Raw genomic sequence first — 25782 nt, 5'->3', positions numbered from 1 at the left:
AATGATATGCTTTGCACATCAATATATTGAAGTCTGTTTGATCTGTTGCTTGCTTTATTATGAAATTTGTTTTCAAGGCTATATTTTGTTTAAACCTTTGTGTGAGAACAATGGGAGAGACACCAGCACTCCTTGCAGGTAGAGAGAAGAGATAAAGGCAGAATTAAAGAAAAAATGTCTGGGATCAGCAAGAACGTAACCTTTAGGATGTTTGCTAAAATAGAAAGAATCGGTGAACATCTGTAATGTGTGGAGATTCAACTATTAACTAACTAGTGTCAAACAATGATGTCAACCTGGACCAATTAGAACACTTAGAACAATTCAAAACTAATATGGTAACATCCTTGCACCACAAAAAGGATAAAAGAAAGGGTGTTACAGGACATCGTCATCACACTTAGACAGGGGTCAACAGAAGATCGTTGGTACTTAAAAGGAGAAGATAGAATACAGTCAAGAAAACACAGCAAGGGATGAAGAAGGAGAGACGTCCGTGCCGCAGAAAGCACAGAAACAAGAACGGGTGTTGTGTGTTGCTGCATATCTATTACCATTGTTAAATATTAACTTTGTACATCTTAGTTAAGCCTAATAAACTCTCTGACTTGGTCACATAACTTGAGTTTGTACCTTGTAGGTTTATCTTGGTCAGGAATCTAAAGGTGAGATGCGTTGGGTATTCTCTGTCTCACCTCTGCTCAGGTAACATCTACCTGAAACTTACAGCTCTTTACTATTTGCATACATTGCTATGTATTCTGTCATCCTCAAACTTCGACATTGTCGGCCCTATCGAAGTAATGTTCTTCGTACAGTTTTCTGCGTCACCCCACTGCATAGTTCTGCCCAGTCAGCAGAAAGGATCAGTTCACTACTAAACTCTAAAATAAAAGCAAAATACTGTGGATGCAGGAAATCTGAAATAAAAACAAGAAATGCTGGAAATACTCAGCAGGTCTGGCAGCATCTTTGCAGATAGAAGCAGAGTTAACGTTTCAGGTCAGTGACCCTACTTCAGAACGAGCAAATATTAGAGTTGCAAAAGGTTATTAGCAAGTAAAGTGGGGGTGGGGCAAGAGATAACAAAGGAGAAGGTGTAAATAAGACAAGGTCACAGAATAACAAAGAACAAAGATAATTACAGCACAGGAACAGGCCCTTCGGCCCTCCAAGCCTGCGCCGATCCAGATCCTCTCTCTAAACATGTCGCCTATTTTCTAAGGTTCTGTATCTCTTTTCTTCCTGCCCATTCATGTATCTGTCTAGATACATGTTAAAAGACTCCATCGTGCCCGCATCTACCACCTCCGCTGGCAATGCGTTCCAAGTGCCCACCACCCTCTGCGTAAAGAACTTTCCACGCATATCCCCCCTAAACTTTTCCCCTTTCACTTTGAACTCGTGTCATCTAGTAATTGAAACCCCCACTCTGGGAAAAAGCCTCTTGCTATCCACCCTGTCTATACCTCTCATGATTTTGTACACCTCAATCAGGTCCCCCCTCAACCTCCGTCTTTCTAATGAAAATAATCCTAATCTACTCAACCTCTCTTCATAGCTAGCGCCCTCCATACCAGGCAACATCCTGGTGAACCTCCTCTGCACCCTCTCCAAAGCATCCACATCCTTTTGATAATGTGGCGACCAGAACTGTACGCAGTATTCCAAATGTGGCCGAACCAAAGTCCTATACAACTGTAACATGACCTGCCAACTCTTGTACTCAATGCCCCGTCCGATGAAGGAAAGCATGTCGTATGCCTTCTTGACCACTCTATTTACCTGCGTTGCCACCTTCAGGGAACAGTGGACCTGAACACCCAAATCTCTCTGCACATCAATTTTCCCCAGGACTTTTCCATTTACTGTATAGTTCACTCTTGAATTGGATCTTCCAAAATGCATCACCTCGCATTTGCCCTGATTGAACTCCATCTGCCATTTCTCTGCCCAACTCTCCAATCTATCTATATTCTGCTGTATTCTCTGACAGTCCCCTTCACTATCTGCTGCTGCACCAATTTTAGTGTCGTCTGCAAACTTGCTAATCAGTCCACCTATACTTTCCTCCAAATCATTTATGTATATCACAAACAACAGTGGTCCCAGCACGGATCCCTGTGGAACACCACTGGTCACACGTCTCCATTTTGAGAAACTCCCTTCTACTGCTACTCTCTGTCTCCTGTTGCCCAGCCAGTTCTTTATCCATCTAGCTAGTACACCTTGGACCCCAAGCGCCTTCACTTTCTCCATCAGCCTGCCATGGGGAACCTTATCAAACGCCTTACTGAAGTCCATGTATATGACATCGACAGCCCTTCCCTCATCAATCAACGTTGTCACTTCCTCAAAGAATTCTATTAAGTTGGTAAGACATGACCTTCCCTGCACAAAACCATGTTGCCTATCACTGATGAGCCCATTTTCTTCCAAATGGGAATAGATCCTATCCCTCAGTATCTTCTCCAGCAGCTTCCCTACCACTGACGTCAGGCTCACCGGTCTATAATTACCTGGATTATCCCTGCTACCCTTCTTAAACAAGGGGACAACATTAGCAATTCTCCAGTCCTCCGGGACCTCACCCGTGTTTAAGGATGCTGCAAAGATATCTGTTAAGGCCCCAGCTATTTCCTCTCTCGCTTCCCTCAGTAACATGGGATAGATCCCATCCGGACCTGGGGACTTGTCCACCTTAATGCCCTTTAGAATACCCAACACTTCCTCCTTCCTTATGCCGACTTGACCTAGAGTAATCAAACATCTGTTCCTAACCTCAACATCCGTCATGTCCCTCTCCTCGGTGAATACCGATGCAAAGTACTCGTTTAGAATCTCACCCATTTTCTCTGAGTCCAAGCATAACATTCCTCCTTTGTCCTTTAGTGGGCCAATCCTTTCTCTAGTTACCCTCTTTCTCCTTATATATGAATAAAAGGCTTTGGGATTTTCCTTAACCCTGTTTGCTAAAGATATTTCATGACCCCTTTCAGCCCTCTTAATTCCTCGTTTCAGATTGGTCCTACATTCCCGATATTCTTTCAAAGCTTCGTCTTTCATCAGCCGCCTAGACCTTATGTATGCTTCCTTTTTCCTCTTAGCTAGTCTCACAATTTCACCTGTCATCCATGGTTCCCTAATCTTGCCATTTCTATCCCTCATTTTCACAGGAACATGTCTCTCCTGCACGCTAATCAACCTCTCTTTAAAAGCCTCCCACATATCACATGTGGATTTACCTTCAAACAGCTGCTCCCAATCTACATTTCCCAGCTCCTGCCGAATTTTGGTATAGTTGGCCTTCCCCCAATTTAGCATTCTTCCTTTAGGACCACTCTCGTCTTTGTCCATGAGTATTTTAAAGCTTACGGAATTGTGATCACTATTCCCAAAGTAGTCCCCTACTGAAACTTCAGCAACCTGGCCGGGCTCATTCCCCAACACCAGGTCCAGTATGGCCCCTTCCCGAGTTGGAGATATTTACATACTGCTCTAGAAAACCCTCCTGGATGCTCCTTACAAATTCTGCTCCATATGGACCTCCAACACTAAGCGAATCCCAGTCAATGTTGGGAAAATTAAAATCTCCTATCACCACCACCCTGTTGCTCCTACATCTTTCCATAATCTGTTTACATATTTGTACCTCTATCTCACGCTCGCTGTTGGGAGGCCTGAAGTGCAGCCCCAACATTGTTACCGCACCCTTCCTATTTCTGAGTTCTGTCCATATTGCCTCACTGCTCGAGTCCTCCATAGTGCCCTCCTTCAGCACAGCTGTGATATCCTCTTTGACCAGTAATGCAACTCCTCCACCCCTTTTACCTCCCTCTCTATCCCGCCTGAAGCATCGATATCCTGGGATATTTAGTTGCCAATCATGCCCTTCCCTCAACCAAGTCTCAGTAATAGCAATAACATCATACTCCCAGGTACTAATCCAAGTCCTAAGTTCATCTGCCTTACCTACTACACTTCTTGCATTAAAACAAATGCACCTCAGACCACCAGTCCCTTTATATTCATCATCTGCTCCCTGCCTGCTCTTCCCCTTAGTCACACTGACTTCATTATCTAGTTCCTTACAGGCTTTTGTTACTACCTCCTTTCTGTCAACTGACCTCAATTGGTTCCCATCCCCCTGCCACATTAGTTTAAACCCTCTCCAACAGCGTTAGCAAAAGCACCTCCAAGGACATTGGTTCCAGTCCGGCCCAGGTGTAGACCGTCCAATTTGTAATAGTCCCACCTCCCCCAGAACCGGTCCCAATGTCCCAAAAATCTGAACCCCTCCTTCCTGCACCATCTCTCAAGCCACGCATTCATCCTGAAAATTCTTTCATTTTTACTCTGACTATCACGTGGCACTGGTAGTAATCCTGTGATTACTACCTCTGAGGTCCTACTTTTTAACTTGGCTCCTAACTCCCTAAACTCTGCTTGTAGGACATCATCCCGTTTTTTACCTATATCATTAGTGCCTATGTGCACAATGACAACTGGCTGTTCACCCTCCCCCTTTAGAATGTTCTGCAGCCGATCTGAGACATCCCTGACCTGTGCACCTGGGAGGCAACATACCATTCGGGAGCCTCGTTTTCGACCACAGAACTGCCTATCTACTCCCCTTACAATCGAAACCCCTACGACTATAGCCCTTCCACTCTTTTTCCCGCCCTTCTGAACAGCAGAGCCAGCCACGGTGCCATGGACCTGGCTACTGCTGCCTTCCCCTGGTGAGCCATCTCCCTCAACAGTATCCAAAACGGTATACTTGTTTTGGAGGGAGATGACCGCAGGGGACTCCAGCGCTGCCTTCCTGCTCTTTCTCTGCCTTTTGGTCACCCATTCCCTTTCTCCCTCAGCAATCCTAATCTGCGGTGTGACCAATTCACTAAACGTGCTATCCACGACCTCCTCAGCATCGCGCATGCTCCAAAGTGAGTCCATCCGCAGCTCGAGAGCCGTCATGCGGTCGAACAAGAGCTGCAGTTGGACACCCTTCCTGCACGTGAAGGAGTCAGGGACATCAGCCATGTCCCTGAGCTCCCACATTCAGCAAGAGGAGCATGACACGGGTCTGAGATCTCCTGCCATTTTTAATCTTAAGCTTAACTTAGTTAAATGAAAAAGGAACGAAAAGTTTTTACCAATTACAATAAAACCAGAGAAATCGAAAAAGTCTTACCTTATAAACACCCCACCGAGTCCTTTCTTTTTGGTTAGAGGAGGAGGGCGGGTGGGAGACACGACAAGTGTGGTGTCTCGGGTTCAGAAATCGCCCAAATATATAGTGTTTTACTTACCCAGCAGCCCCCTGGCCTCCGCCGAAAAACAAAAGGAAATTAAATTTACTTTCAAACTGACCTTCCCAGCTGCTCACTCGCTCACACTCTGCTCCCGAAAAAGCTGCTGCAATGAAAGGAAAGTTATTTTAAACCGCCCAAATATATAGTGTTTTACTTACCCAGCAGCCCCCTGTCCTCCGCCGAAAAACAAAAGGAAATTAAATTTACTTTCAAACTGTCCTTCCCAGCTGCTCACTCGCTCACACTCTGCTCCCGAAAAAGCTGCTGCAATGACCTCCTATCCTTTAACCAACTACCATCTCAGGATGCCAGTGTCAATTTTTTACATGAATTTCTATTCTCCATGTAAGTCTGTTATTCACTACTTGATCGAATGCCTTTGGAAGAGCATATATCCAATAATTACTGTACTACCTTCAGTAACTTCAAACACAAGAATTCAATCATGTTAGTTGCACATGATTTGCCCTCAGCAAATCCGTACTGGTTGTCCTTTATTAATTCACCACTGATGTCAAAAATAATGGTCTTTGTTACCAGATTTTTATTTCTCCTTTCCAGAACAGGAGTGTAATCCTTCTGTCACCTGGCACATCTTCCATATTCAAGGATTTTTCTCAGAGCTTCTGGTATCTCCCTCAGTAATATGGGATACTTCCTTTCTGGACTTATTAACTTAAAGAGATGTCAACCTATCCAGAACATTTTCATCCTATCCAATAACTCTGCACCCCTCCTATATCGGGATATTAACTTCACCCCTTTCTTTTGTGTACATGCATATAACACACCATTTCATGAACAAAAACAAGAAATGCTGGAACCACTCAGCAGGTCTTGCAGCATCTGTGGAAAGAGAAGCAGAGTAAATGTTTCGGGTCAGTGACCCTTCATCGGAACGTTAACTCTGCTTCTCTTTCCACAGATGCTGCCAGACCTGCTGAGTGGTTCCAGCATTTCTTTTTTTTACTTCAGATTTCCAGCATCTGCAGTATTTTGCTTTTATATTATTACACCATTTCATTACCTTTCCCATCACATGAGCGTTTCTTTCTTTACCCATAAACAAAGCACAATTTTTTGCACTGTCATTTGAATTTTTGTTTGTTTATAAATGATTTTTGATTTCCTTTGGTTTTACCCTTTAATATTTTCTCATACTGTCTCTTCTAAACTGGTTTCGCTTCCCACCTGCACTCTCGCTATTCTGTCTGGTTGCAATCATGGTGATAGGGTGGCTATGGGATGTTTTGTACAAATCACTGTCATCATTATTTCAATGATTGGCGCTGCAAACAACCTTTGAATTATATTGTTCAAAAGCAAATTAATGTTAACGTGTGTGACAGTGAGACTGGAAGATGGTCGGAATAAAGCGGAGGAAGGAGTGAGTGGGCGGCTCCTAACCTGGCCAAACGGATCTCGTAGAAATCTAAAAGTGAGTTCGAGTGTTTGAGGGATGAAAGTTAAACATCTGATAGTCTCTGCTTCATGTCATCAGAATGAATCTCTTAGTGACTGAAAATATATCTGAATGGCCTTGTCCTGCGAATCTGCAGAGAGTCCAACAGGTAAAAGTGGTTCAGTGTGAAATACCGTATTTGTTCATAATCTGGTCCAGTTTTGAGTTTGGAAATAATAGAGAGGTTGTCTCTGGTACACTATGTTAGCGAGAGAGTAGTTTACATTTTTCTATCTTGAATAAGTCTTTACCCAAATAGGACAGGATCTCTGTCAATGTGTTCCATTATATAAACGTCACAGGCCACTTCCCCTCCTTATTCTATCTCCCTGTTCTCGATCTCCTCCCTATCCAGTTCATTATTATTACTGATCATTATATTGGCCTATTTATTCTCTTCCACCTCAGACAGTCCCTCACTATCAGGGATGACTTTTTTCCACTCCAGTTTGATGGGTTATGAAATGGCTGATAAGTCCAATGCATGATCTGCAGACTCTGTCACATCGGGGACAGGTGGTGCTGGAAGGGTCAGGTAAATCACTGCATCGGAGGTGTGGGTGCTGCCTTCGCTGCCTTCGCTGCGTCGAGTTCGCCTTTGCATGTTCCTGACAAATATCGCTGAAGATTACAATGTCTTCCCAAATGAGGGATGATTTGAGGACATCTCTGAAGTGTTTCCACTGTCCTCCTGGGGTTCTCCTACCATGACCAAGTTCTGAGTAGAACAGCTGCTTCGGGATATTGGATTTACAGGTTCTTGGAGAGGCGCCTATTCATGGTAAGTGAAAGACTAACACTGACTGTCTGAACACATGTCAGTTGCTGTCTGAGAGTGAGAGGCATTGGAACACTTTCCCTTACATGATGTCCCAGATACAGTAAGGAAAGATGGAGTGGACAAGCCTCTGTCTTTCTCCAGTACTGAATTATAGTGAGTTGGATGTTTAGTCAGTTCCGAACTGTCCTTGTTGGGTGAGTAGGCAACGGAATCGAGACCATTTCCCGTCCCTGTGTGACTGTCACTCAAACTGCCCTGTGTGTGCAGGATTAACCCTGAGTCCCTCTATCCAGCTCTGTCTGTTATATCTGGAAAAATGCTGAACCTTTCACTTTTTGATCTGCTCAAACCGAGTTCAGGACCCGAGTAGTGAACAGAATGTCTCATTAATTCTTTGAATAATACTATGATTTATCAGCAGGTTATGATCGACTCAGCCAAAGTTTGGATAAATTCCTGTCCATAAATCTTTCAAAATGGACTGTGAGGATCTCCTGCTTCCGAGTGTTTCAGGGATGCAGGGCTTTGCATCGGCAACTAACCCCAGAGATTCACAGCAAAGACTGTGTACATGAAGACATTTAACAACCGGGAGCTGAAACTCTTAGTTGGGCTCTATTGTCACTGTGTTTGTGTGTCCGGTATAATCGCGGCAGCTCCGTGTCTCTCTTGTTTGGAATGAAACGATGAAGATCGCCATTCGGTATTACTCACATTGACCGCGTGTTTCACTCCGGTTAGAGAAACCTTTGCTGACTGAAATTAATTCTACAAGGTCCCACCAAACACACCGACTCCCTCCTTCCTCCCATGTTTCTGTCCGATTTTTTTGAGAGGAGGGTCTCAATAATAACAAACACCCTGCAGGGACAGACGGCAATTTGAACATCTAAATGGGATCAGCTCCCGGCTTTCTAGGTTATAGATTCCCTCCACCCCTCCCCACCCTCCCTCCACCCAGATCCCATGTTCAGTTTCATTGTTCAGACATTGATGAGTGTGAAATGGGCTAAGTTCCCTCAAATAAAAGCAAAATACTGCAGATGCTGGAAATCTGAAATGAAAACAAGAAATGCTGGAACCACTCAGTAGGTCTGGCAGCATTTGTGGAAAGAGAAGCAGAGTTAACGTTTCGGGTTAGTGACCAAAGTTCCCATTGAATTTTGAAGCTGAATTGTTGCAGAGATCTGCGCACGCGCGATGTAACGCAGCCCACTATGACGTCATCATGAGGCGAAGACAGCATGCGCAGCCCTCCCCCAGCTCTGCCTGTGAGCTCCATTCACCGATTGAGCGGAAGATTGTTTAGATCAGCGGCGAAAGGAAACATCTGGTTCCTGGGGTCAGTGAACAAACAGCATCTGCTTGCTGCAGCAACACCAGGTTTGGGAGCTTGTGTCGATGTGCTCAGAGATTAGCATTGAACAGCGGGGAAGTTCAGCTGGAGACAGGGTCTGTTTGCAATGTGCACTGTGGAGCAGAAACTGGTCTCGGAACATGGAGTGAGCAGGGGGGAAGGGAGACGTCACTACTTCATCGGGAAGTCCGCTTCATGGAGCGGTGAGGGGCATAGGTTGTTTCTGAATGTGACAAACTGTTGCACAACCGCTGCAAACAGGTGGGAAGCAGAAGCAGAGTGCTGCAGGAGACAGACACTGTTTAAGTTGCTGGTTTTCCGTTTCCGATTGTTCATAATGATGATTATTGAAAAGATTGCATTGATCACTTTTGTATTATGTCATTTAATTATCAGGGGTGTGGGAACCAGCTGCAGGTATTAGAGAGGGATACCGAGATGCACAGAACACTGGGCGAGACTGATAACACAACAGTAGGGAATAATAGGCTATCAGGTGGGGTCAGAATAAGGGAGAAAGTAATGCAGTCTGTCTCAGGGTACATGTAGGTGAACACACGGAGTGTGGTTAATAAGACTGGTGAGGTACAGGCGGAGATTGTCATGTGGAAATAAGATGAAAAATAGGCTCCAACAGAGACCTGGCTCAAAGAAGGACAGGACTGGGTGTTAAATATTCCTGGATACAAGGTGTTCAGGGAAAACATGAACGGGAATAAAGGGGGAGGGGTGTCAGTTTTGATTAAGGAGAGTATTTCAGTGCTGGAGAAAAAGGATGTCCCAGAGGGGTCGAGGACAGAATCAATTTAGCTCGAGCTAAGGAACAAAAAAGCTGCAGATATATTGCTCGGTGTTGTCTATAGGCCACCAGCTAGTGGGTAGGACATGGAAAAACAAATTTGCAAGGAAATTACAGCACGGTGCAAAAATTGTAGGGTAGTTATAATGGGAGAGTTTAATTATCCAAACATAGACTGGGATAATAGTAGTGTAAAGGGCAGTGTGGGGCAAGATTTCCGAGAGTATGTTCAGGAAAATTTTCTACAACAGTATGTTGCTAGTCCAACGATAAAGCAGGCACTGCTTAGGAATGAGGTGGGCCAAGTGGATCAAGTATCATTAGGAGTGCATTTAAGGGATAGTGATCATTGTATCATACGGTTTATGTTGACTATGGAAAAGGACAAAGAGCAGTCCAAGGTAGGAATAATTAACTGGGGGAAAGTCAACTTCAACGGTGTAAGGATGGAGCTGGGGCGAATAAATTGGAGTCTAAAGCTGGCAGTAAAACAGGTAGATGAACATTGGGTTACCTTCAAAGAAGAGATAGTTCAGGCACAGTCGATGAATGTTCCCTTGAAGCGGAAAATTAAAACAAACAAACCCAGAACTCATTGGATGGCAAAAGAAGTAGAGTTTAAGATAAAGAAGAAAAAGTGTGCTTCTCAGAGATACAAGGTAGGAAATATTAGTATGAACCAGGCTGAATATAGAAGGTCCAGAGGGGAAGTGAAAAAACAAATAGGAGAAGCAATGAGAGAACATGAAATGAGATTGCCAGCGAGCATTAAAGGAAATCCCAACGTTTTCTATAAGCATATAAATAGTAAAAAGGAGGGAAAAGGAGGAGTGCGGCCGATTAGGGACCAGAACGTGGATTTACACATGGAGGCAGAGGGCATAGATGAGGCATTAAAGGAATACTTTGCATCTGTCTTTGGCTGGGCTGCATCTTCTTCCTTGGTCATGTTGAAAGAGGAGATAAGTCAGATATGAAAGGGTTTTAAAATTGATAAAGAAGAAATATTAGATAGTCTGTCTGTACGTAAAGTGGATAAAGCACCAGAGCCAGATGAGATGCATCTAAGGAAACTGAGGGAAGTGAGGGTGGAAATCACAGAGGATCTGGCCACAATTTTTCACTCATCCTTGGACTCGGGGGTGGTACTAAAGGACTACCGAATTGCAAAGGTTACACGCTTGTTCAAAAAAGGGTGCAAATATAAACCAATCAACTACAGGCCTGTTAGTTTAAATTCAGTGTTGGGAAAAGGTCGGGAAAAAATTATTAGGGGCAAAATCAATAGTCACAGGGACTATTAAAGCAGAAAAGGCTGAGGAGGGACCTGATTGAGGGAACCAAAATTAAGAGGAGCACAGATAGGATAGATTTTTCCCCCTGAGCAGAGATGTCAATAATCAGGGGACATAGATTTAAGGTAAGTAACAGGAGGTTTAGAGGGGCTTTGAGGAAAAATATTTTCACCCAGAAGATGGTTGAAATGTAGATCACACTGTCTGAAGAGATGGTAGAGGCAGAAACCCTCACAACATTAAAGAAGTATTTGGATGAACATTTGAACTGCCATAGCACACAGGGATACTGGCCAAGTGCTGGAAAATGGGATTAGAATACTTAGGTACTTGATGGCCGGCATGTACGTGATGGGCCGAAGGTCCTATTTATGTGCTGTAGAACTCTATGACGCTAAATGTGAGTTAATTAAGGAAAAGCAGCAGGGATTTCTTCAGGGAAAATCATATTTAAGCAATTTGCTGAAGTCTTTTGAGGAGGTAACAAAGATGGTTGATGAGGGCAATGCTGTTGATGTGGTGTACATGGACTTTCAAAAGGCGTTTGATACAGTGCCATACAACAGACTTGTGAGCAAACATGTAGTTCGTGCAATAAAATGGACGGTCGCAACGAGATACGAAATTGCCTGAGTGACAGGAAACAAAGATCAGTGGTTAATGGATGTTTTTTGGCTGGAAGAAGCTTGTGATGGAGTTTCCCAGGGATCAGTGTTTGGACCCTTGCTTTTCCTGATATAGGTTAATCTCCGAGACCTTGGTGCACAAGTTCAAAGTGTGCAGATGATACGAAACTTGGAAGCATTTTGAAATGTGAGGTGGATAGTGTCGAACTATAAAAGGACATAGACAAGTTGGTGGAATGGACAGACAGGTGGCAGATGAAGTTCAATGCAAAGAAATGTGAGGTGATTCATTTTGGTAGTAAGAACATGGAGGAATTGTATAGAATAAAAGGTACAATTCTAAAGGGGGTGCAGGAGCAAAGGGACTGAGGTGTGTCTGTGCATAAATCATTGAAAGTATCAGGACAGGTTAAGAATGTGTTTAATAAAACATACAGCATCCGTGGCTTCATTCATAGTGGAATAAAGTACAAGAGCAAGGAAGTTCTGTTGAACTTCTGTAAGACACCAATTGAGCTTCAGCTGGAGTGTTATGTCCAATTCTGGGCACCTCACATGAGGAAAGTCCTGAGGGCATCAGAGAGAGTACAGAGAAACTTTGCAAGTATGGTTCCAGGGATGAGAAATTTCAGTTATGAAGATAGATTGGAGAAGTTAGGACTGTTTGACTTGGGGAAGGGAAGACTGAGAGGTGATCTGATAGAGGTATTCAAAATCATGAGGGGTCTGGGTAGAGTAGATAGAGAGTAACAATTCCTACTCATGAGAGGATCGAGAACGAGAGGGCACAAATTTAAAGTATTTGATAAGAGTAGCAAAAGGTACATGAGGAAAAACGTTTTCATGCAGCGAGTGGTTAAGGTCTGGAATGCACTGCCTGAGAATTTGGTGGAGGCAGGTTTGACTGAAGTATTCAAAAGGGAATTAGACAGTTGTATGAAAGGGAAGAATTTGCAGGGTCATATAGAGAAGGCAGGGGAATGGAATTGAGGGAGTTGCTCTTTCAGAGAACCGATGCAAACATGATGGGCCAAATGGCCTCCTTCTGCACTGTAATGATTCTGTGATTCTTCTCACTGACCTTTCTTCAAGTCTAAGAATTACTTTTTCTTCCTGCAGGCAAACATTTGAAGGAACCAGAATGAAAGCCCTGACTCCTGGACACAAGGAAAAGAGCAGCCAGCTTGTTCCAACACACAGTAGGTAGATACAGTGTCACTCACAAAGCACAGTGACGCAGCCAGCTGATCTTTTCTACTGCAACAAACAAAAGAAGTAGTCAGACCCACACTGATCCCAAGATCAAGAGACACATTTTCAGTCCAACAGTCAAGCAGAGCAGGAGAGATTGAAGTTGTTTCTCTTTCACTGCAGCTGACTGGTAGATACATCAAACCCAGTCTAAAAACACACTCATTATCAGATTTAAATACACTCTGTCAATTTGACTATATTTCAAATAAGATATCTTAACTAGAACAGGCAAAATTTACCTGATTGAAAGCTGGAAAATAAGTCCCAATATGTCCCCCACAATTTTAACTGAGTTACACATTACAAACAATTCCAAACACTTCACTATGGGTCAGACAGAAACAGACAGTATTCATTCAATTTTTTTACAATACAGAGAAATTCGACTGTACATACCAGGTCATGTATCAGATTGAAAGACTAACACTCACAGTTAATTTGGAAGAGCTATGAATTGGATAGCAATTCACAACTCATGTACAAGAATTGAATAAAACAGGCAGCAATGAAATAGTTAATCCATATTTTAAATTAAACACAAGGGACAAATATTGATACACAAAAATATGAAACAGTAGCCAACAGAATGCTTGAGGTACATATTAAGTACAGGATACAGTAGGATCACAGAGACACATACAACACAGAGACACATAGATGCAAATTGAATCCGACACTGAAACAGGGTACCAGAGCCTATTGGATGGAAAATGAATCACATATACAGACACAGTACCCCTTACTTACATATACTGAATGAGTCCAACATGCATACACAGTACGGATGCTGGCTGATACAGAATTAATCTCACACTTGCACACTCCCCCAGAGACAGATACATAAGGAATTAATTCCAAACACACATTCTGTACCAGAGACTGCCAAATTCAGAATGAACCTACATTGACACACAGGACCAGGGATTTAAAGATACAGAATGTGGCCCACAATCATGTCAAGTAAGAGAAGAGCTTAAGAACATAACAAATATGACCAAGAGTAGGCCATTTGGCCTCCCCACTCTACTCTGCCATTTAATATGATCATGGCTGATCTGATTCTGTTTAACTTCACTTTCCCGGCCGTCCCAATAACCCTTTACTGCCTTGTAGATCAAATGCCTATCTGTCTGTCTATCTATCTATCTATCTGTCTGTCTACTTATCTATCTATCTATCTATCTATCTATCTATCTATCTATCTATCTATCTATCTATCTATCTATCTATCTGTCTATCTATCTATCTATCTCTCTGTCTGTCTATCTATCTATCTATCTGTCACAGCCAGATACTGACAGCTATATAATGCATCCCACACTCAATTACATGACGTGAAACAGACGGACACAGTACAAATCTGAATCACATAGTGTAGGAGTGCCTAAAAAACACTGAGTCCACAATGCCATTCAATAATATTTCCTAACAGGTACAGAATGAATGCCACACTCACAAACTCTCCCAGTCACAGAAAAACACAGAATAAGCAACACATTCACAAACAATACCAGAGACAGAGAGATACTGAATGAATCACATTCTCACCGTCAGTTGTGGAGACGGATGATAAATGAATTAATCCACACTCACATTCAGTTTGAGAGACTGATGGATACAGAAATATATTCACACTCACAGGCTGTACCAGAAACTGACATACACCACATTAATCCCACCTCATACAGAGTACCAGAGGCTGACATGATGAACTGGAACCAGACATAGTCACATAACAGAAAATAAATGATACAGAATAATGTACTCATTTACATACGTTAAACTCACATAGTGATGGTGGTATAGTGCTGAGAATATCTGCTTTCCAAGCAGTTGACCTGAGTTCTCTACTGCGGGTCAGACCTCAATTCTGGTATCATGAAGCTTCATTTTATAACTTAAAAATGATCAATGTGATTTCCAAATTAAAACTTACAAAAGACTCTCATCATCCATGTGCATCTCCCACAATGCTGAACTTCAATTTTCTTTCAATGAAATTTATGTTAAAGAAGACATGTCCTTTAAACTAATAAATGAGTTTTCAGTCAGAAACAAGAGTGTGCAGATCTTTGTTAAATAATAATAAAAAGGGAGATAGGTAAAGTTCAGTTCACAAACGGTGCTCTGGGTAAAGATTGAACCCACACTCAGATAACAGAGAATGAAATAATATAAGGTAAACTCACACTCACAGACCAGGAACTGACGGGGACAGAGTACAAGCTAAACACAGACAAAATACAAAAAAAAAAACAGTTTTAAAACTGAACAAGCAATTTATAAAATGATTCTCATCATCCATGTACGTCTCCCGGAAATCTATCTTTTTTTTTGAATAACTTTAGATTTGAAATAGCCTTTAAACTGATCAGTTTTCAGTCTGAAACTAATAGTAAACATAGAGTTATTTACAGCACAGAAGGGGGCTATTTGGCCCATTGAGTCCATGACAGCTCTCCAGAGTGCAATCCAGTCACAGTCACTCCCCCGCTCGATCCCTGCCGCTCTGCAAGTTTAATTCCTTCAACTGCTGTGTCAATAATCTCTTGAAGTAATTGACTGTCTCTACTTCCAACACCCTTGTGGGAAGTGAGTGCAAAACCACTCACTCCGTGTTCGCCCCAAATCTCCTGCCCAAAATCCGCAATTTCTGTCACTATGTCCTTGTACAATGAGCTAATGGGAACTGTTTATCCTTGTCTCACTTGTCATGATGTTTCACACTTGTTGTAAATCTCCCTTCAGTGAGCTCGTCCACTGATCTTGCCTGTCACCTATCCACCAATATCCCCGACTTTCTGACTCCCTCTGCTACTGTCTCTTCAACTGTTTCAATGTTGTTGATTCAATGCAGAACAAACCCATCTCTACCGACTTCACACATTCTGATAAATCTCCTCTGTACCCTCAAATAACCAGAACTGGATGCAATACTCCACTACAACACCGTCACTGTGTTTATTTTACACATCCGTATGCCTTCTTTAAAAAGAAGCAGCACACTCGAATGGAACACGAAGCCGGTGCTCTTATTTTAAACATTCAGAAACAAGGAGCATGGAATTGAAACCCACGCATGCAGAGTGCAACAGATTAGCAGTTCATCGTTTTAATCACTCAGCCACCTTGTCTTCTGTGAGTAAGCTGAAGTGCGGAGGAATGATCCGTGCAGAATGAAAAAGGTGACGGGCTGGTGCCAACAAAACTGAAACAGTTGAAGAGACAGTAACAGAGGGATTGAGAAAGTCAGGGATATCGGTGGATAGGTGACAGGCAAGAGCAATGGACTGAGCTGACTGCGGCGAATGTTCTGGCTTCGCCAAACACTAAATTTGATTGGTTACTTTAGATACCCAATCAGATAAATACAGAATCTCAAGAATTGACTTCATTGTAAACCAGCCAATTACGAACATGGTTTTCACCCCATCCTTCATTAACATAGAGCTCTGGGGATGTGTATAAAATGCGAGTTCCGAACTTTAAGAGCCACCCACAACGTCTCTCAAAAAGCTACAACATTATCTCTATAATATCAATTTGTTTTGATATTTTTAGCAAGTATTTTCTAACTGCCTTTGTGATCTCTGTTTTAATCCCACAGATTCTGGTTAATACAGTTTCACTGCCCGTGCGATCTTCCTGTCTCTACTTAATAATGTCCCGATCATTAATTACTGACCATTTGTGAGGTTTGTTCACGGACGCGTTCATATTCGGCCCCTCTGCTGTATTTCGACAATAAAATCTGATTTAACGCACAGGCATCATTTCTCAGTCACTCATATCCCGAGATCAAGTTTGTCCTCAATAAATAATCAGTACATTATCTAGAAACCCCGGTGGTGTGGGAACCCTCAGTCTCACTCTTTGACACCTGACACTAAGATTATACACTCCGCTGTTGTCTCTCACCAATAGGGATCAATCTATAGTCAGTGATGCGGTATCATTAGGAACATTGAGCTGAAATGGTTACAGAATGCTGTGAAAGAGGCTTTCTGTCTGCTGGTTATACAATGTTTCAAAAAGGATAGAGAGTAAACCCGAATAGATGGCGGAATGTGAAAGCGAATCTGTAACTTGTTATCAAATGCAGAAAAATACAATATGAATAAAAAATATTTGCGGTAAAACCAAGTTACCTAAAAATGTGATGATCTATACTGTAGCCGCTCTGTGTTTTACAAATATATTGGCGGGCTTTTCAAATTTGAGAAATCGTTTGCAGTCTGACAATTTCGCGCCGTTATTTTCCGCCCTCATCTCCTTGGCGTCTCCGGATTGGTGAATTAAGCAGTTCTCCGATTGGTCACATGACGAGCACAATGACACCCAGTGCAGAGTGACCAATCCCCAGTGCCCCCGACACCATTCCTCCCGAAGGTATAAATGGGACGATTGTGGGCGGTTCTCAGCATTCTTCCTGAAAGTGTTTGTCAGATTGTGGAAATGTCTGGAAGAGGGAAGACCGGTGGTAAAGCTCGGTACAAGGCCAAGTCTCGCTCCTCCCGGGCTGGACTGCAGTTCCCGGTGGGCCGTGTTCACAGGTTCCTTAAAAAGGGGAACTATGCTGAGCGTGTGGGTGCCGGACCCCCGGTCCATCTGGCTGCTGTGCTCGAGTATCTGACAGCTGAAATCCTCGAGCTGGCCGGCAACGCGGCCCAGGACAACAAGAAGACCCGCATCATCCCCGGACACCTCCAGCTGGCCGTCCGCAACGACGAGGAGCTCGACAGGCTGCTGGGAGGGGTGCCCATCGCTCAGGGCGGGGTGCTGCCTAATATCCAGGCTATGCTGCTGCCCAAGAAAACCAGCGCATGAGCACCAAGAGCATGTGAAGCTGCCTGACTTAAATCTGCGAACCCAAAGTCTCTTTTCAGAGCCACCCACTTTATCTGTTAAAGGGCTGCTTGCTGTCTGAGAAGGCAATTTTATAATGCTAGCGCTGCTTTGTATTGGCATAGAAAGAGGGCACTTGCCCCATCTTGTCGGTGCCGGCCGAAATACGACCCACCTATTCTAATCCCACCTTCCAGCATTCAGTCCGTCGCCCTGCAGATTACAGCACTTGAGATGCATATCCAGATTCCTTTTGAATGAGTTGGTGGTCTCTGCCTCAACTATCATTTCAGGCAGTGAGTTCCAGACGCCCATCACCCTCTGGGTGAAAATAAAATTCTCGTTTTCCCTCTAATTTTTATACCTATCTCTTTAAACATATGCCCCATAGTCACTGACCTCTCTGCTAAGACTCTTCACCTCCACTCTCTCCAGTCCCGCCAAAATGTTGTACATTTCAATCAGATCTTCCCTCAGCCTTCTCAGTACTGGATTCGGGCATTTAACTGCTCGCCTCTTGCAATATTTGTCAGGCATTTTAGCATATCTACCGTTTATACAAACGAAAGCTTTTACACAATGATCGGCTCTCTAATAAAATGACCTGCTCCAGACCACAGTTCTCTGACAACAGGTGATCGCAGATCTTTGTTTTGCCGATTTGGTGGCTGTTAAAAGAGCCGTTGTGTTATTTGATGCCAAACTCAGTTCGGGGCAGGGTGAGTTTAGGCGCGCTCCCCGCGGATACGGCGGGCCAGCTGGATGTCTTTGGGCATGATGGTGACTCGCTTGGCGTGGATGGCGCACAGGTTGGTGTCCTCAAAGAGCCCCACCAGGTAAGCCTCGCTGGCCTCCTGCAGGGCCATGACGGCCGAGCTCTGGAAGCGCAGGTCTGTCTTGAAGTCCTGCGCGATCTCCCGCACCAGGCGCTGGAAGGGCAGTTTGCGGATGAGCAGCTCGGTGGATTTCTGGTAGCGGCGGATCTCCCGCAGAGCCACAGTGCCGGGTTTGTAACGGTGAGGCTTCTTCACTCCACCCGTGGCTGGAGCGCTCTTGCGGGCCGCTTTGGTAGCCAGCTGCTTGCGGGGAGCTTTCCCTCCGGTCGATTTGCGCGCTGTCTGCTTGGTTCTGGCCATTATGGTAGAAGATGTGGAACAAAGACACTGTAAATGTTGAGACTGCTCAGGAACTGTCTATTTAAGACAATAGAGGGACCGCCCTCGTGTTGTGATTGGATGCAGCCCCGTCCATCAGTCAAGTTTGCAACCAGCTCTGGGTAGGAAAAGGGCGGCGGCAAATGCTGGGCCCTGATTGGTTGAACTGTAACTGAAATTTAATCAATTTCAAAAAGCCCGCCAATTTCCGATTAGCAATCAAGGCAAAGATTAAAAGAAACTAATTTGGCCGGAAGAATTATGAAATCTGACTTTTTGTAGCTTCATCTATATCGGCTGAGATCCCCCATCTGTCTTCCAACTCGGTTTGAATCGGCCTTCACGAATACATTATCAAATGCAACCGTTTAATTCATGACGCACTGAATCAACACGGAACAGAAACATACAGTAAAACAACGCGACAGAGTTGGGTATCCTGGTACATGAATCACAAAAAAGTTGGTTGGCACGTACAACATGAGTTTAGGAAGGCAAATGGAATGATGTCAGTTATTGCAAGGAGATTGGACTATTAAAGTTAGGAAGATTTGCTACAGTTGTCCAGGGTATTGGTGAGACTGCATCCGTAATAATGTGTACAGTTTTGGTCTCCTTACTGATGAAAACAAATAAATTGCATTGGAAGCAGTTCAGAGAAGATTCACTCGACTGATTGCTCGGATGAAGGAGTTATTTTCTGGGAAATGGCTGGACAGGTTGGCCTGTAGCCATTAGAATTAAGAAGAATGAGAAGTGATCTTATTGAAATGCATAAGATCTTGAGAGCACTTGGCCGGGTGGATACTGAGAGGATGTTTCCCCTTATGAGAGAGACTAGAACCTGGGAACACAAGGATCCTTGCTAAAAGTGAAAGACACAGGAAGCATCTGTAAAGTGTGTAGATTGAACCAATTAGGATACCCGGAACAATTCAGAACCTAATATGGTCAGATCCCAGCACACCGAGAAGCGTAAAATAAAGGGTGATATGGGATGTCATCGGTTCACTTGGCAAGGAGTGAACAGAACATTGTTGGCACACTTAGAAGGAGAAGATACACTATGGTCAACACAGCAAGAGAAGAAGAAGGAGAGAAGTCCATGTCCCAGCAAGCTCAGCAGCAAGAACCAGTCCTGAATGTTACTGTATACTTATTGTTGTTGTTACGGATTAACTTTGTGCATCTTAGTTAAGCCAAATAAACTCTCTGACTTGATCACAGAACCTTGTAGGTCCATCTTGGCCAAGAATCTCAAGGTGAGACGGGTTGGGTATTCTCTGTCTCACCTCTGTACAGGTAACATCTACCTGAAACTTACAGCTCTTTACTATTCACATACATTGCTATGTATTTTGTCCTCCTCAAACTTCCAAATTATGGTCTCTATAAAAGCAATGTTGTTAATAAAGATTTCTGTGTCACCCTGCTGCATACTTCTTCACATTAAAAAAACATCAGTTCACTACTACACTCTGTCTCCTATCCTTTAGCCAACTACCATCTCAGCATACCAGTATCAATACTTAACATGAACTTCTAATTTCTGTGTAACTCTGTTATGTACTACTTGATCGAATGCCTTTCAAAAATCAGATATCCAATATCTACAGCACTACCTTCAGCAAAGTCAACCCCAAGAACTCAATCAGGTTATTTGCACAAGATTTGTCCTTAGTAAATCGGTACTGCTTGTCCCTTATTAACTCATCATTCTTCAAGTTGAAGTTCATTTGATCCTTGACACTTGTCTCCAATTGTTTTCGACCACTGATGATAAAATTAATTGGTCTGCAGTCACCAGCTTTTTCCTTCCCATTTCTGGAACAGGAGTGTAACATTTGCACTGTTTCAGTCGACTGGAACTACTTCAATATCCAAACATTGTCGTCAGGATTTCTATTATCTCTCTCAGCAATCTGAGATGCTTTCTATCTGGACTCATTAACTTAAAGTGATGCCAATCTATTGAGAACCTCCTTTCTGTCTATTTCCATTCTACCCAATATCTCTGTACCTCTCCTTTACCGAGACATTAACTTCATCCTTGCTTTTGTGAACAGACATATAACGCTCTCATTCATTACCTTTTCCAACACAAGGAGATTTCATTTCTTTATCCTGAAAAGCTCCGCAATTTCTTGCACTATCATTTTACATTTTGCTTTACTTATAAATTATTTTTGTTTCTCTTGGTTGCTACTCATTAATATTTTCTTATACTCTTTGAGAAACATGTTTTGTTTTTCTACCTGTACTCTCACTATTCTGTCTGGTTGGAATTATGGTGATGTCGAGGATATGGGATATTTGTACAAATCACTGCCATTATTATTGAAGTGATTGGCGCTGCAAACAATCTTTGAGTCATATTGATCAAAAGCAAATTATTGGTAAGGTGTGTGAGGCTGAGACTGGAAGGTTGTCTGAATGAGGCAGGAGAGCGGGTGCAGGGGCGGTTCCTCAATTGGCCAAAACAATCTGGTCGAAGTGCAAGAGTGAGTCCGAATATTTCCAGGATGAAGGATAAACATCTGATAGTCTCTGTTTAATATCAACGGAGTGAAACTCTTGGTCACGGAAATGATACCTGAAAGGCCTTGTGCTGTCAATCTGCCGAGTGGACGGGAGGGAAGGATGGAATGGAAGAGCCTCTGTATTTCTCCAGGACAGAATTGCAGTGTGTTGGATGTTTAATCAGTTTCTAACTCTACCTGCTGGGTGAGTCGGCGACAGAAACGAGACCAGTTCCCATTCCTGTGTGACTGTCACTCCTTCTGTTGTGTGTGTGCAAGATTAAACCCTGAGTCCCTTTATCCAGCTCGGGCTGCTATATCTGGAAAGATGCTGAATCTTTCAGTAGTTGGTCTGCTCAAACCGAGTTCAAGGCCCGATAGTGAACAGAATTTCACATTAATTGTTTGAACAATACTATGTTTGAACAGCAGGTTATGATCGACTGGATCAAAGGCTGGAAAAATTCCTGTCCATAAATCTTTCAAAATGGAGTGTGAGGATCTCATGGTTCCGTGTGTTTAAGGGATAGAGCCCGAGACATCGGCAACTGAGCCCTGAAAATGCACAGCAAAGACTGTGCACATGAGGACATTTAACAACCGGGAGATGAAACTCTGGGACGGGCTCCATTGTCACTGTGTTTGTGTGCCCGGTGTAATCGCGGCAGCTCCGTGTCTCTTGTTTAGAATGAAACGATGAAGATCGCCATTCGGTATCACTCACATTGACCGCGGGTTTCACTCCGGTTGGACAAACCTTTTCTGGCTGAAATGAATTCTCCAAGGTCCTAGCAAACACAACGACTCCCTCCTTCCTCCAATGTTTCTGTCCGATTGTTTTGAGAGGAGGGTCTCAATAATAACAAACACCCTGCAGGGAGAGACGGCAATTTGAACATCTAAATGGGATCAGCTCCTGGCTTTCTAGGTTATAGATTCCCTCCACCCCTCCCCACCCTCCCTCCACCCTCACCCCTTGTTCAGTTTCATTGTTCACACATTGATGAGGGTGGAATGGGGAAAGTTCCCATTGAATTCTGTTGCAGCGATCTGCGTACGCGCGGTGTTGCCCCGCCCACTGATGACGTCATAATGATGGGAAAAGCGCATCCGCTCCCCTTCCCCCAACACTGTCTCTGAGCGTCATTCAGTGAGTGAGCGGAAGATTGTTTAAATCAGCTGCGAATGGAGACATCCCGGTCCCGGGGTAAGTGACCAAACAACATCTGCTTCCAGCAGCAACATCAGGTTTGGGAGCAAGTCTGCAGATGTGTTCAGAGATTAACATTGAATAGCGGGGAAGTTCAGCGGGAGTCGGGGACTGTGTGGAATGTGCACTAGAGGCCTGGATACCCGAATCCAACCCGAGCGGGACCCGAGCACATGTGTCCGCCTCGGCTCGGGCCCAGCTTGCGGCTCCGGCTTTCGGGCTCGGGTCCAGTTCGGGTCGGGTCGGACACACTCGGTCAGTCTCTGCTGGTCAGTATTGAAATTTAAAAAAACTGACCGGAGCTGGGAGTCCGGGTCGGAACTGAGTCTGCGCAGTGAGCCGGTGCCGTCACTTTGCCGTCATCACGCATGCGGTGTAGCGTCTTGCAGGTTGAGTGTCAGGAAGGGAAGTGAAGGGATGGTCGGGTCGGGCTCGGGTCCGCTGTGGTTCGGTCAGATAGTGTGTGTCTGTAGACTAGAGTCCTGACAGTGAACAGGTTATATGTTTTAATACAAATACTGTATATTTTATCATCATTTTGTAATAATTAATCACTCTTTGCATTTCAGCTGCTCACTGGATAAACTTGCAGCAAGTATTTCAACCTGTAAAGCAGGAGTCTAGGTAATGTATAATGATATTTACTGAGCCTTCTGGCAATTGCTGTGTTTAGTTTAAGCAATACAGATACTGGTACAGTTTGGCACAACCTGTCTGGACACAACTCCATGGGTTTCTGTTTAACTCATGACCAAACAATCACTGGCTTCGCGGCTCCAATCTTCATCTTTTTAAACAACCTTTCAAGTCCAATTAATACTGTGTTTGTCCGACCCGAGCCCAAGAGCTCGACCCAGAAGAGTGACCGACCCAAACCCGACACATGTCGTCAAGTCCTGTCGGGTTCGGGTCTGTTAGCAGGCCTTTAGCAGGTACTGGTCCTGGGACATGGAGTGAGTTGGGGGAAAGAGAGAGGTATTTCTCAGGCAGTGTCTGGACAGGGTGAGAGAGACAGAATGAGAAGAAGGCTCTATTGAAAATCATTGCTGCTTTCTGTCTCCCAACTGTAATGAATGTTCCTGGTTCAGATCCATAGTCTCTCTGTTCATTGTGATTGGACAGTGAACAGCAGAAAAAAATGGCTGCACTATAACGATGCGGCGGTTTTTTAAAGACTAGGTGAGAAGTTTAAGGACACATTTTAAACAGTGTCTGCTTGTTTTCCCTTCAACAATCGGACTTGGAAGTAGAAATATGACATAAAGCCTGGCTGCCTGACCCAAACACGACTAGACCCGACTACATGTGTCCAAAGGTGATTTTACATTACTGTACACTACGGATGTAAAACAAATGCTGTCTACTGGAGAATGTTTAGCAGTGGAAAGTCCTGTAGCCGGAAAACGTAAATCTTCTGTGTGGGAACATTTCAATGTTGTTGTTTTCCGCAATAGTAAAAGTTCAAGTGGATTTGTACAATGTAAATCTTGCAAACTTCTACTAAAATATCACAGCAAAAAGACAGGAAATTCATATTTGCAGCGGCACACTGTAAAAGGATGTACTCGAACCACAGCAGGGCCAAGGCGGTCAGACTTAACTTCCTTTGTACGGACAAGAGAAAAAAAAACTTACCCACTCACAAGAAATCAGAAATTATAGACAAATGCGTCAGTTTCTGTTGCAAAGATATTCGATCTTTCCAAACTGTCACTGGTGAAGGGTTTGTTGAACTAGCACAAGAGCTTATCAATGTGGGTGCAACATATGGTCAAGTATCAGCATCAAGTGTGTTACCAAATCCAGTACAGTTTCAAGAAGGTGTCGTGATGTGGCCAAAGAAAAGAGAAAAGAACTAATTTCTCAGATTACTGACATACTGAAGGATGTGAATGTGGGAATGACAACTGACATGTGGAAGGGCGACTACAATAAAATCCATTATATGTCTATAACTTGTCATGACATCACAGCAGATTTTAAACTTAATGTCAAAGTTTTAACAACAGCAATGTTTCCACTGGAGGACGTCAAAACTGGCGGAAACATCAGGCAGGAGATTTTAAATCTGCTCGTGAATACATTTGGATTCGACCCAGCAAATTTACATAAACTAGTATGGGTGACAGATCAAGGCACGAACATAGTGTTTTCTCTTAGACCATATCAACGTCTGGATTGTCAGGGCCATGTATATAACACGGTCCTTCAACATTCACTTGATCCAAAGGAATTAGCTTCTGAAGCTTTGGATGTTGTAGAAACTATACATCATGCCAAAGACTTGGTGAAATATATTAAATAGTCTGGTCTTGCTGCACAGTTGTCTAAAACTTTAAATCCAATGGAAGAAATGAGGTACAGTACTGTGTATCTGACACTGAATTCAATTCAGGATATTTATCATGAGCTACTCGAGAAACTGGAACAGCGTGGGGAAAGCTCCAGGCTGGAAAATATCACCCCTGATGTCTTGCAGTTTTTGGTGGATTTCCTCCGACCATTTTATGAAGCTCAGAGGGAACTCGAGGGAGACCAATATCCAACATTGAACCTGGTAATTCCGTGGTTTTAGAAACTTAAACGTCTCTGTATGCCACATTCTTCAGATACTCCAATGCAAGCAGTTGTCAGGGAACGGAACAGACAGTGGCTTCTGAAGAAAGTTAAAATAAATGACGAGCACAAGATAGCAACATTTCTCTGGCCTAAATTTAATCAGCTACGAATGTTATCCAGCCATGATAGGGAAGAAGTTTATTCTGAAGTGCGCAGACTTATCAATAACATTAAAACAGAAGTCCCGGTGAAGGAAACGACAATGGTTGATAATGAAACTACAGCTGCCAAAAAAGCAGTGACTGCATTTGCAGAATGGGAGAATGTTCATGAAGAAATAGACACAAATGATGAAGTGCAGCAGTACACAGCACAGAGACCTGCTGTGTAGGCGATGGAAAACCAACGTGATCTGATGGGCTGGTGGAAAGAACACAGTGTTACATACCCCAAATTGACCAGGCTGGCCAGAAGTATACTTTGCATTCCGGCGAGCTGCAGCATCAGGGAGAGGAACTTCAGCGTAGCTGGAAGGACAATCAACCAGTGGAGGACTGTCCTTCAGCCTTCCACTGTTGACTCTATTCTTTTTTTACATGACCATTT

The 25782-nt window shown here is 43.5% G+C and overlaps 1 protein-coding gene across 1 annotated transcript; it reads left to right on the top strand.

The window, feature by feature from the left end:
- Positions 1 to 17344: 17344 nt before the first annotated feature.
- LOC137381182 (histone H2AX-like) lies at positions 17345 to 17716 on the top strand. The gene has a single exon (XM_068053562.1). It carries the CDS (start codon positions 17345 to 17347, stop codon positions 17714 to 17716), a length of 372 nt encoding a protein of 123 aa, XP_067909663.1.
- Positions 17717 to 25782: the final 8066 nt, after the last annotated feature.

The sequence above is a fragment of the Heterodontus francisci genome, chromosome 21 (genome assembly GCF_036365525.1).
Source record: "Heterodontus francisci isolate sHetFra1 chromosome 21, sHetFra1.hap1, whole genome shotgun sequence".
In the NCBI taxonomy this organism is placed as follows: Eukaryota; Metazoa; Chordata; class Chondrichthyes; order Heterodontiformes; family Heterodontidae; genus Heterodontus; species Heterodontus francisci.
Note: the sequence above shows the minus strand (reverse complement) of the source record. Positions and strands in the feature narration are given on the sequence as shown.

Coding starts and splice junctions, on each gene's coding strand:
- LOC137381182 (XM_068053562.1), top strand. CDS start 17,345: ATGTCTGGAAGAGGGAAGACCGGTGGTAAAGCTCGGTACAAGGCCAAG.